This window comes from Blastomyces dermatitidis (genome assembly GCF_000003525.1).
Source record: "Blastomyces dermatitidis ER-3 genomic scaffold supercont1.11, whole genome shotgun sequence".
Lineage (NCBI taxonomy): Eukaryota > Fungi > Ascomycota > Eurotiomycetes > Onygenales > Ajellomycetaceae > Blastomyces > Blastomyces dermatitidis.
The window spans coordinates 442,381-459,283 of NW_025544784.1; the positions used below are offsets into that span (position 1 = coordinate 442,381).

At 32.0% G+C, this 16,903-nt stretch overlaps 3 protein-coding genes across 3 annotated transcripts; 1 reads left to right on the forward strand and 2 right to left on the reverse strand.

Annotated features, from left to right (window-relative positions):
• Positions 1-3,425: 3,425 nt before the first annotated feature.
• Positions 3,426-3,786, reverse strand: BDCG_17773 (uncharacterized protein; the record flags this gene model as incomplete). The annotated part of the gene is made up of 2 exons (XM_045426839.1): positions 3,426-3,658; positions 3,696-3,786. The coding sequence occupies 2 exons, from the start codon at positions 3,784-3,786 to the stop codon at positions 3,426-3,428; spliced, it is 324 nt and encodes a 107-aa protein (XP_045282517.1).
• A 2,549-nt stretch (positions 3,787-6,335) lies between these two features.
• BDCG_17774 (uncharacterized protein) lies at positions 6,336-6,497 on the reverse strand (the record flags this gene model as incomplete). The annotated part of the gene is made up of 1 exon (XM_045426840.1): positions 6,336-6,497. The coding sequence occupies one exon, from the start codon at positions 6,495-6,497 to the stop codon at positions 6,336-6,338; it is 162 nt and encodes a 53-aa protein (XP_045282518.1).
• Positions 6,498-13,303: 6,806 nt separating this feature from the next.
• Positions 13,304-13,612, forward strand: BDCG_08343 (uncharacterized protein; the record flags this gene model as incomplete). Its single annotated transcript, XM_045424120.1, has 1 exon — positions 13,304-13,612. One exon carries the CDS (start codon positions 13,304-13,306, stop codon positions 13,610-13,612), a length of 309 nt encoding a protein of 102 aa, XP_045272904.1.
• Positions 13,613-16,903: the final 3,291 nt, after the last annotated feature.

Genomic DNA, 16,903 nt, shown 5'->3' on the forward strand with positions numbered 1-16,903 from the left:
CTTTGAGACTGCTCTTTGTCACATTGCACTCACTGTCTGCAGCATATTATCATACAACTGACTACAGTCTCATCACTTATTGAAGTGTGATATTTGCCTGATTTCTTCATTTCTTCTCATTCTTTCCTTGTAATCATGAAAAGATTGAAATAAGTAAGATCATCTGGTTTGTAAGCATCTATGATTTCTCTTACTTTGTGAGGCTTTTCAATTATAAGCCTCTTCTTTTTCAACACTGATAATAGTGCTGTGAATAATTATAATTCACTCAGGTCTTGCATCTTTGCTTTCATAAGTCATGAATCATTGATTAAGTTGTGTAAGATCTGTCCCTCTGATTCTTTCAATGTGTATGTTCTCAGAGAATGTGATTTGAGTATTTTATATGGTTTAAATCATCTAGGTTGGAACTTCTCAGAACTCTTGTTATGTACAAGAACTTATGTTCTCATCTTGAGACTTGATTTCTTAATAAGTGAGTCTTGTATTCTTTTTGATTGAATTGCTCAGTTCAGGAGTAACTTGTTAGCTTTTGCACATGCATGGCTGATCTCTTTCAATCTTGGTTCTGTGTCTGCAACTGTTGTGTCTGCAACTGCTGTGTCTGTAACTGCTGTTTCCTCTTCTACCTTTTCTGAAGCATTCTCCGGGATGCGCGGATGCAATCCATACAACAGGTAGAATGGTGAATGCTTGATGACTGCATGCTGCTGGATTCGCGTGGCTAATAGCACCTGCCTGAGATATTCATTTCATAATCTTATAGGCTTGCTCACTAGATATTTCATCAGCATGTTGCTCAAGATTCTATTCAAGTGTTCCATCTTTCTGTTCATTTGTGAGTGATATGACATTGTTCTACAATATCTTGTCTGTAACTGGCTCATGAAATGCCTCACCACTCCTTCTACAAGGTTCACACTGTTATCAGTTAGAATCTCACACAGCATTTCATAGTTGACATAGATCTCATCATGTAGAAACTTCATCATCACCTTCTCTGTCACCTCTGAAACTGCTTTCGCGACTGGCCAGCCAGTAGCATAGTCAATAGCAGTGATTATTCATTGATTTCCATTTGACATTCACAGTAATATGCCTATGAGGTCCATCTCTCATTATTTGAATGATTGTATCATACACTTCACCTGATATTGCACTTTCTCATGTTCTAACCCTTTCTTAGATTCTTTCACAACCTGGCAATTCAGGCACTTGTGAGTGTATGTCTGAATATTCTCAGCCATGCTTGGTCAGTATGCTCTTGGTTCAAGTACACTCATGAGTTCAGAGCTTTCTAAGTGATTGAATTCCTTATGCATGTGAGTCACTAAGTTGTGATGAAATGAAGATTCTAGATAGAGAGCTTCTGCATATTCTAGATTGTGGTAAAGTATAACATCATTTTTCAATTTCCTCAGCTTGAAGTTTGAAAGCATCTCTTCTACTACTTTCATGAGACACTTGTCATCTGACACCTTGTCATTCTTCAAGTAAGAGATCATGGTGTTCACTCATTCTGATTCCTTGCATTCTCTCAGTGTGTTTAATGTGAATGTCCCTTGTGCCTGGTTTGCAGAACCCTCACTCATGAGATCAGGTCTGTGACTGATTGCATCAGATATCACTGCATCTGATCCCTTTCAGTATTTGATATGAAGATTGTATGCTTAGAACTCTGAGATTCAATGTGCTAAGTGTTTGAAAGGTTTTATTATTGATTGTAGATAGATAAGACTTTCATGATCTGTAATCACTGTTGTTGTATGCCTGTTATTGATATATCTATCTCACAATGCCAGCGCGTGCTTGATTGCTAGCAATTCCTTTTCATACACTGGGTAATTAAGCTCAGCGCCTGATAGTTTTCTATCATTGTACATCATCAAGTGCAGCTTGTCATTCTTGCCCATCTGTAGAAGAGTGTCTTCAATAGCTCATTTGAATGCATCTGTCTCAATGTAGAAAGGTTTATTACAATCTGATTGAATAAGCACTGAGAATGTTATTACACATTCTCTCAGTGTGAGAAAAGCCTCTTCACATGTGACATTTCAGATGATTGAATGAAACTTCTTCTTTTGCAGATTTACATTCATTTCTCTTAAGAGATTTGAGAGTGATATAGATATTCATGTGAAATCCTTGATGAATCTGCAGTAATATGAGGCCAACTCAAGAAACTGTTGTACATGATGTATGTTTCTCAGCTGCGGCCAATTCACTATGACATTCAATTTCTCTGAGATGGGGTGTATACAGTCATCACTCACTACATGTCTCATGAACTTCAACTCTTTCATTTCAAACACACACTTGATTGATTTGATATAGAGCTTATACTCTGTCAGAGTTATAAGCACTTCATCAAGATGCTTCAGATGTTCATTGTATGAGTTTGAAAAGACTAGAATATTATTGAGATATACAAGGCATGAGATTTCATTCTGTTTATAAAGAATTGTATTCATCATTGTTTGAAAGATGACAGGCACATTTGTCAGACTGAATAGCATTGCTAGGAATTTGAACTTCTCTCATTGTGTATTAAATGTGATTCATGAGACTGACAGTTTGTCTATGCAGATCTGTCAGTATTCTGAGAGAAGATCAATCTTTGATAGATATCAGGCATTTCTGACTGTATTCAACTGTTGTTGAATTCATGGCAGTGAATATTCATTCTTGATCATAAGCTTGTTGAGTGCTCAATAATTGATACACATCTGTCACTCTTCACCCGCCTTTTTCATGAATAGGACTGAAAAGCCTCACACACTTGATGAAGATTGTATGAGATCATATTCTAGAAGGTCAGTGATCTGATGCTTCTGTTCTTCAAGATGTGTTTGTGACAGAAGGTACGCGTTCTGATTGACTGGTTTTGCATCCTCTGTGTCAATCTCATGTACAAATCCTTGTTCCAGCAGCAATTTCAGTGAAAGATCTGTTCAGAAGATCTTTCTATGCTTCTCCAGAAGCTTCTTCATACTCTTGTCCTCTCACATATTCTTTATCTTGATTTTCTCCACTTCCGGGTCCTGTATGACATACAGAATGCTTTCAGATGAGATCTTGTGAATTGTTCTCTTTGCTTATTAATGCATAAGCAGATTTAATCCTTCTATATCAGAGGCGTGGAATGTCCTTCTCATATTAGTTGATAGGATTGTATGAATCATTTTCTTCCTATCAGTCAACTGTATATAGCATGTACATCATTGAATCTGCAGATTGAATCTTTGAAATCAATCAAGTCTGAGAATAAGGTTGTATTTCACATTCTGCAGCTCTCACGCCCAAATATAGCAAGATCATTCTTCAAAGTGCAAGAGAACTCTTACTCTTGCAGATAATATTAAATATCAGTTATCAGATAATCTTATACATTGAGGATTCTTCACTCAGCAAACCTCTTTCAATCTTCAGATCATATGATCATCAATATATTGTGTAGAAGCTTCTGTGTCTGCTAACACTTTTGCAGCCATCTCTTGATTCTTACTCAAGTGCCTCTTATACATTAACATTTCGGGCCTCAAGACATTGAGATGAGTGTTCACTTCCTCACCTGCATCCCAGTCAGAAGCCTGCTTCTTCTTTGCATTCACAGAATTCAGAGAGTCATCTAACACGGGCATCTCTTTCACTTTGAAGACTTTTCATAGAATATTAGCAAGTGTCTCTGAGCTCACTGATCCTGCTAGTTTTTTGACTGTGTATGCTGAGTGCAATCTTTTGCACCATGATTTTGACATCTGCAGTTGAAACAAGCTCAATACTCATAATATCAAGATTTCTACTCAGAGGATTTCTTTTTCAGAGGATTCAGTGCTTTAGCAATGACATTCAGATCTAGATTCATCATGTCTGAGTGTGTGACTTGTGTTATAGAAGTCTGATTACTTGTTCTTCACTGAGACATACTCAATTGCAGTATTTTCTGTCACAATTGACTTACTTGTTCTCATACAATGAGAATATTGTATGCTTCTTCCACTGTGCCTGGTTGCAAGGTTAAGCATTTCCATTTCACTCTCAACTCAGGTGTAAGATCATGAATGAAGATCTGTAAACAGAAAGATGTTGAAAGCTCTTCATTCAACACAAGATAGTGTAAACTGAAGTGTGTGAAGTATGATGTAAGATTATTCACTTGTCTATACTCAGTGAAGTGTTTGTAACACTTATCTTGTATATTCACTTTCTCAAAGTTGTACAAGATTCATTTGAAAAACTCATTTCATATTCATAAGAATGAATATCACTCTGAGTCTGTGAGATTCATCTTTTCACCAGTCATTCATAATGACTTTACTTTTTCATGTAGAAATGCGGCAGATCTTAAGACTTGTTGAAATTCTGTTGACTGTCTGTCTGTGAGTTCACATTCAATTCAATAATATAATTGCATCTGACTTAGCCAGCTGATTGCAGCATCATTTTTTCAGTTGCTATTGAAGCTTGATGACTCTGACAGATCTCCTGACTTGATGTATTTCATGCTTGAATTCTCATCCTGCACAGTGGTCTCTGATGATGTGTATGCTTCTGAAGAGGTCATGAACAATTATGATGAGATCTTCAGATTCAGTGTAGTTGCCTATCTGCATAAATGTTCAATCTTCTGCTGCAGATCTAAGATCTGGTTTTCTCTATTCTTATTAATGATAGTGATTGCATCAGTGAAGCTCTTCATAGTGAATACTTGATCTGCAGTGAATGTCAATTATTATTTGGCTTCTGCCTTGGCCTGCCACTGTGTACACAAGGCCTCAATCTTGTTTAGAATCCTCATATGTGTATAGAGCTTTGATTCTGGTTCAGTGGTTTCAGCTGCTTTTCTTACTGCTTTGAGTAAACTCTCTGAGAGGTTCTGCATATCTTTCAGTTCAGATAGCAGAGAAGAGTGTTGTTCATATCAGCTAGAAGAGGTATTCATTTCAGTGGTTTCTGATTGATTGTATGATGTCTATCATTATATCACTTGTATCATTATATCACTATATCATTATATGATTTCTGTTATCATTGTACGACTCCGGTGGTGGCCACCCCTTCCTTTTATTTCTTTGAGTGGAGAGCGATCTTCTTTGAATCTGGTTCACCACTCTCATTCCTTTTCTCACACCTCATCTGTTCACATATGTGGTATTCGCCTGGGCGTGGAGTTTTCTCCCAACAAGTGAAGCAGTATCAATCAGATGCTCTTTCACTCACCGCTCTTCATACACTATCTTTTGAGACATTCTAGGACTACTCTGACATGATAACTATGAATCACTTTGTAGATGGAATTATCACACTCTGGAGGAGCCTGTGCTTCTCACTGGTTTTTAGACATGCTACCAGATGTGATTCAAAGGTTGCTTAAGCCAGTGTACAATTACAGGCATACGCCAGCTTCTTATATTGTAATCTCATACACTAAATTAATTAGCGTACGCTATGGCCCCTTTACACGCGTATGCTAGTAGTTCGGAAGCGGCCGCGTTATTATCCGATGGTCGTACGTTCTTCCGAACCACACCATGACTTGAAAAAAATGAGAAAGTGGTCTCATTTGGTCTCATTTAGTCTCATTCTTGGCATAAAGTTACTATTTTTAGACATTTTAAGGTTTTTTTTAGACTATTTTTAATTTTTTAAAAAGTAACACTTTTTGATAATGCTCAAATGAGATTTAAAGTCATTTAAAGTAATAAAAATAATTTAAATTGAGAAGTGGAAATCATGGTCTCATTTGAAAAATGTGATAAGAGTAGACAGTAAGTCTCACTGAGACAGTATGAAACTACTATCTAATGTTAAAACTGTGTAATGAAATCAGTTGAATTGGTAATGAAACTATCAAAAAATCTGGTCCTGGTCTCAGACACAGTCACACGGTCAGTCTATCAGCAGTAAGCAGATTGACATGCTCAGAGAGCAGAGCTGTCTCCTCAATATCCTGAATTATGAAGTGCATTTGAGACCTGAATAAGACCTCAATTCCCTTCTTCTCTGTCAGCTCCTGCTAATCAATTAGAGAATAGAAGCATTATCAAAAATTGTTATCTCTTAATAAAAAACTTATCAGTTTTGACTTCTTTATCTTTCACTTCAATATCTTCTCAGTCTTCTTCTGCTGCTGCTTATTTATAGTAACACTCTTCTTCTTTCTCTCTCTCTTCATCTTGATCTCAAATCATTCTCAGAACTTCTTCTGGTCTCATCACTGCTGCATGAGACTCTTTACTATCTTCTTTTTCAATCTCTCACAGGTGATGTCATTCACATTATTTCTGTACTTAGTTCAGTCTAAAATCTATCAGAAGTATTACTTAAAATCATTATCATTCTACTCTCTTACAGAGCCTCTTCAAGGCATTATAATATGTCTTACAATCTGTCTCTTTGTACTTGAACATCTCCTTCTCCTCTCTCTTCAATCTGTGACAGCGCTCACGCGCCTTGATGGTCCGCAGGACCGCAGAATATTTGAAGAGGGATGACATGATTGATTTTAATAAGTGTTGAGAGAGGGGTGAAGGCAGGCAATAATATAATAATAATAATGATAATGATGATGATGATGGTGATAGTGATGATAATGATGATGATAATGATAATGATGATGATGATGATGAAAGAGAGAGTGCATCAGAATATATTATTAACTTATCAAATATAAAGAGATAAAGAAACTATTAACAGCTTTCAGAGATGTACAGAAACAGCTACAGTATTGCATAGCAACATTATCTTCATTCAATGCATGCACTATTGATATTCTTTGTATGCATTTATCATATAATCTATATCAGAGATACATGCAGAAAACAGATCTTTGTTGCTAGAAAGAATGATTACAGCAATTCTCTGTTTTCATATTATAAAGATAAGTTATTCTCATTTCTTTCTTCTCTCTTTTCTCTTCTTCTTCAACTCATCACTAAGTTCAAGCTGGTATGAAAACTATTAAAACACTCATAGAAATTCTCAAATTGAAGAGTATAAACTAATCAAATTTTAAATGCAGATGAATCAAATTAATTCAATAATACTAATTATTCATTTCTCTCTTAATAAAATAACAGTTGTGTCTTCTCCTCTCTCTCTCAAACAAAACATGGCTTGTGAAAAGTGAGTACCATGCCAGGCTATAATGATCAATACAGGCCCAGCATGCAGGGCTGCATACACACAGTGCATGCTGAACTGAGAGACTGTGTGAGTTGCAAATCAACAGCAGCATTTCAGAGAGAGCTGTGTGATGTGAGAAAGTCACAACTCTCAGTTATATATGCAGAGAGTGAATCACTGCAGTAAGTGCATGTGTATTGCATGAAAGTAACACTTTTTGATAATACTCAGTCTCTGATATCATGAAAATAGAGTCTCTTCATGAGATTCATTTTTATCAGAAGTTAAGAGATCTTATATTTCTCAAGATTATCTTTACATATCTTGTCTGTGAAATTGATGAGAAGAATCATTGATTTCAGTGTTCTGCCCTTGATGTCATTCAAGTGACAGCAGAGTTCACCCTGGCCACACTTTTTGAGTGTATGTTTTCTAATTATTCACATTTATACAGATATATACTGATTATTTATTAGATAATGTTAAGATAATGACTCATCACAGCTGTGTTATTCTCACTGTGAGAAATACATGATTGATAATGAACATTGTAAAGACTCTGAGAAGTGAGTATTTTGAGAGTGCTGCAGCTCTGCAATCTTGATTTTTTTTATTTTTATTTTTTATTTTTTTCTTTTCCTTTTCTTTTTTTTTTAATGTGATTTTTTCTTATGTTTGTTTTGTTTTTTGTTTTTTGTTTTTTTTTATATTTTATGTTTTTTTCATAATTAAAATTATATAAATTATAATCTGTGTTCAGAAAAGTAATAATATTTGATAACACTCTCTGTTGAATTTTTAATAAATGAGCACTATGTTATGATATTATATAAGTGAGAAGTGATTTTATGATCTCATTTGATGTCATTCTCAATAATGAAATCAGAATGAAAATGTGACTAAGAATTCAAACATATTCTTTATTCAGAACTAGATTTTTATTTGAAAAGTGAATCTGAGATCTTTAATATTTGAAATAACATGATTTGAAATCAATGTAATGAACACAAATCATAATCAGAAGTAATGCTTTTAGACAATGTGACAACTGTAAAGTTTGATTCTGGTTCCAGACATGGTCACACGGTCAGTCTAAGAAATACTGCTTAAGACTTCTCATTTTTCTTAAAGAATTTTTTAGAGATAATCTTACAGTGATAAGCTGATATCTTATAAACTCTATAGCACTCTTCTTCTATCTTCTTTCAAAGAATTTTTTAGAAGTTTAATGAGATTATACAACTGTAAAATTCCTGAAGCAGTTAGAGAAAAGAAATATTTAAAATTAATAAAAAAGATTAATATTATTGATCTGCAGACTGCTGCTATTCTAATAAGGCTGCAGCTCACTGAAAAAGTGAAAAGAGAGAATCTCAGAGTCTACTCATCAATAATCACACTCTTATCAAACTTATTCTTCATCATTGAAGTCTTCAGTACTGATATCTTTATCTGCTGAGAAGTTAGCACTGTAGTACTGCAGAAGAGTATGCTACAGAAGAGTATAAAAGATACTGAAAGTGTTAACTTATTAACTTATAAAGTATCTCAGTTATCTGCTTCAACTGAAGTGAGATTCTCTTCAATCAGTGATTGATTTTCACAGTGCTTTCAATAACAGTACTGACTGACTTCTTCTTAAGATCAGTCATTCTGAGGTATTTTTTCATCTCAGAGATTCATGCTTTCATCTTCTTTTACAGATAAATAAGAGAGATCTTCTCAGTCTTAATAGAATTCATCAATACTTAAAGCTCTGAGACTCTCACTCTGTACTGCTTGAGTATCTAGACTTCTTATCAGAGCTGATATAACATCTTTCTTTTCTGTATGTATCTCTGATACAGATTATATAATAACTGTATACAAAGAATATCAATAGTGTATATATTAAATAAAGATGATATTGCTATGTAACACTGTAGCTGTTTCTGTACATTGCTGAAAGCTGTTAATATTTTCTTTGAGTCTCTTTATATTTGATAAGTCAGTAATATATTTCAATGCACTCTCTCTTTCATTATTATTATCATTGTTATTATCATCATCACTATCATCACTATTATCATCATTATTATCATCATCACTATCACTATTATTATTATTATTATTATTATTATTATCATATCATTTCTGACTGTCTCTTCTGTCTTCATCTCTCTTCAATACTCACTGAAATTAATTATGTTATTTCTCTTCAAATATTCTGTGATTCTGCAGATCATCAAGACGCGTGAGTACTGTCACAGATTGAAGAAAGAGAAGAAGAAGATGTTTAAGTGAGAGAAGACAGATTGTAAAATATGTTATAATATCTTAAAGAGACTCTGTAAGAGAGTAGAATAATAACAATTTTAAGTAATACTTCTGATAGATTTAGACTGAACTAAGTATAAAAATAATACAGATAACACTACTTATAAGAGATTAAAGAAGAAGATAGTGAAGAGTCTCATGCAGTAGTAGTAGAATCAGAAGAAGTTCTGAGAATGATTTGAGACTAAGATAAAGAGAGAGAGAGAGAAGAAGAGTATTACTGTAAATAAGTAATGACAGAAGAAGATTAAGAGAGTATTAAAGTGAGAGACAAAGAAGTCAAAACTGATAAGTTTTTTATTTATTGAGAGATAATAATTTTTGATAATACTTCTGTTCTCTAATTGATTAGCAGAAGCTGACAGAGAAGAAGAGAATTAAGGCCTTATTCAGGTCTTGAATGCACTTCATGATTCAGAATATTGAGAAGACAGCTCTGCTCTCTGAGCATGCTAATCTGCTTATCACTGAGATGAAACTCAAGACAGCAGATCAGAAAATGTGAGATTTTAAGATGCAGGTTGATCTGACTGCGAAGAAGCAGTGAGAACTCTTCTCTGAGAAGGCAGTGAAGAGAGATTTTAAGATGATTATTATCTCAGATAAGAAGAAGAAGAAGAAGAAGAATAAGAAGTAAATTATAAAGAATGATAAGAAGAATGAGAAAGAGAAAAAAGATGATAAGTTGAAAAAGTTTTTTTCTTTTTATATTAGTTAGTTATAAGTTCATAATTATTAATAATTGAAATTAATTTTGAGTTTTTAAAAATTATTGTACAAGTTGTAATCAAGTCAGAAATAATATATATATATATATATATATTTAACTATCATGATTTATAAATCACTATAATATATAAGTATCAACATTTTTTCAACATTGATATTCATAATATTAATATATTTTTAATAATATTATCTGATAATGTAATTTAGTAACACTCTCTTTCACAATATTAATATATTTCAAGAAATATGATAGAGATTAATCAAGATTGTTTATTTACTTTTATACATTGATGATATTCAATCTGAGTTAGTACTAAAATTATAACTAAGCTAAGAAACAAGATTATTTTCTCTTATATTAATTCTTCTTACACACATCAGTGATCAGTTATTGAAAATAAATTATTATCTTTCTCAAATTATTATTATATCTTCTAAATTCACTTCTTTCATTTCTTTCACTTCTATTGAAGATTTACAAACTCTTTAAGAAATTACTATAAATCATAAAATCTATATTCTTTACAATTCAACACAAAATGCTCTCTTTCAATTATAATAAATAATCACTTCATTCTTCATATCTGATTTCAGGTCATGAAATTTATAAAAAACTTAATATAAATATTGAGATGAACTATGAAATAATTATTAATAGATTGTATTATAAATTACTGAAGAGTCATCTCTCTACTTCAATCACTATAACTTCATTCAGAAACATTCATTATAGACTGATCATAGTTCTGAAGAAATTTTCTGATATCTGAAGTTATCAGAATGCAGATAATAAAAGAAAAATAATCAGAAAATTACTACTGAGTTAATAAGTTACTCTATCAGATAATAATTTTTAATAACACTAACTTTCTAATTTGAAGAAAATTATATGAAAATAACTCTGTATCAGTACTCTGATTTCATAACTCTTATCTGATAACTTCTATAAATAATTACTTTATATGTATATATCTCTGAATCTTTCTCTTTAATCAATTGAAAACTCTGAATTCTAAACACTTCTTTAAATACTTAATTTAAATCTTCATATTTCACATCAATTCTGTCTTCAGTTCAATCTTGAGATATACTACAAAGTTAATATATAATATCTAGAATCAGAGTTAAAGAATCATTGAAGAGTATCTCTCACAGTGAATGCATAAATTAGTATAAATAATCTTACATTTATAAGAGTTACATGTTATTACATTGATAAGAACTGAACTTATTAAGAGATATTAATTGAATTTGAATTATTAATTAGTAGTCATACTGAGAATTATATAGCAGAGATATTAATAACTGTGATTAAAAATAACTATTAAGATATTAGTCTTAGTCTTCTCACAATTACAACTGACAATGCTGTAAATAACTACACTATAATGAAGAGCTTGAAGTAAAAATTGACTTTGTATTTCTGAAATGATAAACAAGATCATATCTTCTGTATTACTCATATAATTCAACTTGTGATACAAACACTGATAAAGAATCTTAATATTGAGATAAAGAATAATAAGATGACTGATTCTTGAGATGAGAATAAGATGAAAGTGATTACTTAAGTAACTTTTGTATTCACTTTATAAAAGATAATATTTTTTGATAATACTTTTTAATATTGCTTTTTGATAATGCTTTTTAATAATGCTACTGTTAATTTTGAATAGATTGACTAATAATTTAAATATTATAGATTTGAAACATTGCTAATATAATTTGTATTTCTTTTAAATAATAATAATGATTTTATAATATTCAATAAATAAACAAATCAGTCACATCACTGAATATAATACAGAATATTAAAATATAATGAAGTTTAATATATAAGATGACTGTTTAGACTCTTCAATTATATCAGATAATTGATCATTGAGTGCAATACTCTGATTGAGAAAAGATTCAGATATTGAAACTTTCTAATATGAAGTGAACTCAGTTGAAATATGTGATTGATTTACTGTTTCAGTTTTATAAGATAATAAAGACAGTCTTAATCACTTATATATCAATACTGCAGTCAGTCTGATAAGTGTATAACAGTTTTTTTACTCATCTTAAGAAGCAGTTGAATCACTCAAAAAGAAATTCAGTCTGAGATAATGCTATAGTACAGGCTATTATTACTGTAAGAGATAAACTGATATATTACTACAGTAAAACAGAACAATCTTTTACAGAGTATTATACTATAGCAGCTCTACTAGATCTCTTCTGTTAAATTAATATCTATACTTCTTAAGATTGAACAGAGGAGAAATGAGACTCATATATTAAATTAGTCTGAGACTACTATAATATCAACTATCAGAGATTTGAATAAACAGATGTTCAAGATATGAAGACAGTGAAATACAATTCTCTAGTAAGTAATGATCTTTGATAATACTCTATATTATATAGAACTATAATACTAACTTTGAAACAGAACTTACATACATTGATTACAACTGAAAATCAGATAAAACTATATACTTATAAAACTGAATTTAACTACTATCTTCAAGATAATCTGATGAATTTACATATCAAATCAATTCTAGAGTTATGAAAAATTGTTAGAAGTACATATTCAACTGTTACACTGATAGTGTGTGATATTCTGATAATTTCATTGACAGAGATGAGAATGAAGTGAAAGTTTAACTCAAGTTGAGATATTTGTTACTATCACTGAGAACAATTATAAGAAGAAACAATCAAGAAACTCATGATTATAAAATATGAAATTATCAGACAGTTTAATACCTCTGATCACAGTATATCAGAGAAGTATAGTTTTTATGAGAAAGTAAAGAATAAACTTATACAAGAATGTATTTAGTTGTTTCATAAGTATTATCAATAATTATTATCAAATTCTGATTATATAAGCAATCACTGAATGAACTGAATAGAACTGATTTTAATCTTCAGTCTCAGTCTTATTCTGATTTTGAAAGAATGATCATCTTTCACAGTTTATTCTGAAAATTACTCTCATTTCACTGTTCTTGAAATTAAATCTGGTCATTTTTCATACCATTTCTCTCAGAAATGATTCATTTTCAGATTTTTTTGAGACTTGGTTCTGGTGAGACTCACATCAAAGAAATGTATGAGACCAGACTAAATGAGATCAAATATGAAATTCATGATCTCAGCGGCCAGTCTAGAGTCATATGTCATTATATTGACTGAGAGAGGGGGCAGCGTTGCAATGATGATGAGAGAGGCAGAGAGTGAACTGAATGCAGATACATCAGCCGGCAGAAGGAATAACACCTCACTGCAAGACACAGTGACTATCACCGCGGCTGTGAGAGAAGCAGAAGAAGAAGAAGAAGAAGAAAATGTGATAATGAGGGTAATGCTTCTGCAGCTCATTGATGTCACTGTCTCTGTCTTCAACCTGACTTTCTTGACAGTTATGAAGACCGCTGCCACACCATGAAGATATTTATTCACTAGAAAATATCAGAATAAGCTCTTTATTATTCTTCAAGAATGATACTCTCATGCACTCACTATTACAATTAAGAAAAAGAGAAAGAAAAATGTTTCATAAAAGAGAGAATCTTTTCAAAAAAATCCTGTCACTACTGTTAGCTTTATCTCTAAAACACATCACTTTTGCAGAGAATTTTATATATAGAATAAAATATATTGAGAGATCTGCAAGTCACTTATTAACTATATTTTTCACATTTCAAATTAATATATAAGGAACTCACTTATCACATATTTGATTTGAATGAAGATGAGAAAAGAAAGATCTATGCAGTCAGTGGAAAAACTCATCTATTTCTTTATATCATATACAGCACATGTGCTGTCAATCAGTTGATAACTGTTACTATATAACAAAGATAATTTCTAATCTGATAATCTTGAGAGCATCAGAACTATACTCTTAAAGAGAAGAGTATTATCATACTCTCAGCTATGTCAAGATCTTATTGCAGTTTCACACAGTTTATCACTTTCATGCAGATGATTTCATCTCATTCAAATCAGTTTTCAATCACTCTATAACATTATTTGAATATATCATAGAAAGATCTGATTGATGAATATGAGAAACTCTGCTTCTATACAAGATCAGCAGATTACTCTTTCTTGATAATGAGATGCTGCTGAGGTATCACTCCAGCTATTCTCACTTATGAAATGAGAGAAGAGTATTCACTCATTATCTATATAGAACAGCTAGATGCTGGCTTCTCATGAAAGAAGTCAGTGATTTGTTTTTTCTTCTACTGAAATATATATGAGAGTTACTGTGTGTCTCATACAATCTTCTTAGTATACTAAGTATTATATCTGTGATATTCTCACAATAACTCTGTAGCCTCGCTATTCAAGCAAGATAGTCAAGCTCACTCATACAGCTTCTCAAACAACTACCTCTACATGTCACCGCCGACTAGCCACCGCTTCGGTTCCGCCACGTTACATAAAGAGACAGATCTTCTGTCAGAAGACTGAAGATGATGTGAGTGAATAATTCATAAGTATATAATGTGATCAGTTACTTTTCTCTTCTTATTTTTCTTTTCTCTTTCTTATTATCTTTTCATCATCATTCTCATTATTATAAAAAATTTTTATTGAAATCTAGAGAACTTGCAGCAATGAGTTTAAGAAAGATATTCAGAACATTAGATGTGAGAGAAGTGATTGATCAGATTAATTGTCTTGACAGAAGTGATATAAGAAGAGTGTTGAAAAGGTTATTTCAGTTATTGAGTTAGAAAGAGTGTAATGCTCTTCTTGAGACTGCAGAGAAGATAAATGAAATTGAAGAGTCAGAATCTTATTCTTCAATATCTAAGATAGTTTCAAGAAGTGGTAAGAAAAAGATGATTGCATCTCATCATCAGTCAGCTAGATTACATGATTAGAAAGCTGTGAATGAGTTAGTGAAGAAATCTGAGAACAGAAGCTCAAAAGATTCAGATATAACTGCAGAGAGATTTAAACAGAAGTTTATTACATCATTCACTGAGCTAAAGAAGTCATGTTCTTCAAATATGTATGAGTTCTCTAACAGAGATATGAATGCGGAGACAGCAACTGAAGACAAGATGAAGTCAGTAGCTCAGATAGAAGTGAAAGTGAAGTCAGCAGTGAAAGACATTTATAAGAAGAAAGATGAAGAGAAACTGAAGCTGACTGAAGCAGATAAACAGTGATAAAGAAATAGTCAGAAGCAATGTAGCACATTAGAGAATAACATATCAGAGAAGATGAGATGAAAGAGAGTTATTAAAGATGATCAGATGCCTTAATCATGAAACATGACTTATATACACTGTCTGTATTATAATGACAAAACTAATCTATACTTTCAGAAGAATGAAAAGCCAGCTCAGCTGAGTGTATCAATAATGCAGAATCTGACTGTAGAAGAACTTGTAAATGCTGTGTCAATCATTGAAAGACTCATGAGACACAGTGAGAAAATACTGTTCATGAACTGTGAATTTTTTATTCTACTCAGTCAGTGATTGATCAAGCAGCTGAGATGAATACTCACACAATGAAAGTTACAGTGATAGATGACAAATAATGACTTGATTATCTCAAGAACAGTTGATCTCAAAGATTCAGCTAATCAGAATATCATCATTTTTCAAACTTGTGAAGAAGTAGTTCTCACATCTTGTCAGTCTTGTACAGTAGATCACAGATAATTTGAAGAGTGTATAATTACTTCTTCAGATAATAACTGAACTCAGCAGAGACATGACACTTATACTAACTGTCAGTGAGATAACAAGAATGTCTGCTATTTTTTAAATTATCATAGCTAGTACAGATTTGAAAGAAACACTGATAATCTACTGTTTAAGAGAAGTATGCTGAGGTTTGAGAAGACTGTGAGTGTGAACAGAGATGACACTATTGAAGATAGTAATGTAGATGAAAATAATTTGATCTTTATCTCTGCTGAGAAGATACTCACTTTCTTGAAATAGAAGACCTTGAGTTCAGTCACTCTGAAATCTATCAAGTGCATCTGAATTAGTGAGGAAGATACTAGTTCAACTTCTGTCAGAGTGATTGAGAATATCAAGATAAGCAGTGAATAACAGTCATCAATTTTATCTTTCAGAGATCAGACTATTAACTGTATGACATAGAATCTGAAGATATTAAGACAGTTATCTAATCTTAATAAATATAATCTGAACACTGTGCAGGTCACTCAGAAGAAGTTAGACAAGATTGAGAAATTTACTAATATAATCTCAGCTGTGAATGACATTATTAACAACAATCATTTCTTCAAGCTGTCTAGTAAGGCATGTTTCAGTAATCTCATGAATAATAGTCTATCAGTGAACATTGCATTCTGAGATGCATATCTTGCTAAACAGAAGATGAAGCTGCAACATGAGCTTGAGAATAATTGATAAAAGACTTAGAGTAAATATAACAGACAGAAGATCTCTGATTTTACTTTTCTTTATTCTATTTTCTTCTTTTTTCTTTTTCTTCTGCAGTCAGTAGTTAAAAATAGTAATAATAAATTTTCTTTTCTTTTCTTCTTCTTCTCTTTTTTCTTGTTACTTTTACTCATGATATTCTCTTTCTTATCTGTCTCTCTTAGACTTGACATGATCGCCCGCGAGGCCTCTTAATTATGAAGACTTTGACAAGATCTGAAGTATTCTCTGTGATCACATTGAGAAGTTCTCAGATCAGATCTTCATATTCTCTTCACTTGATCTGAAGATAT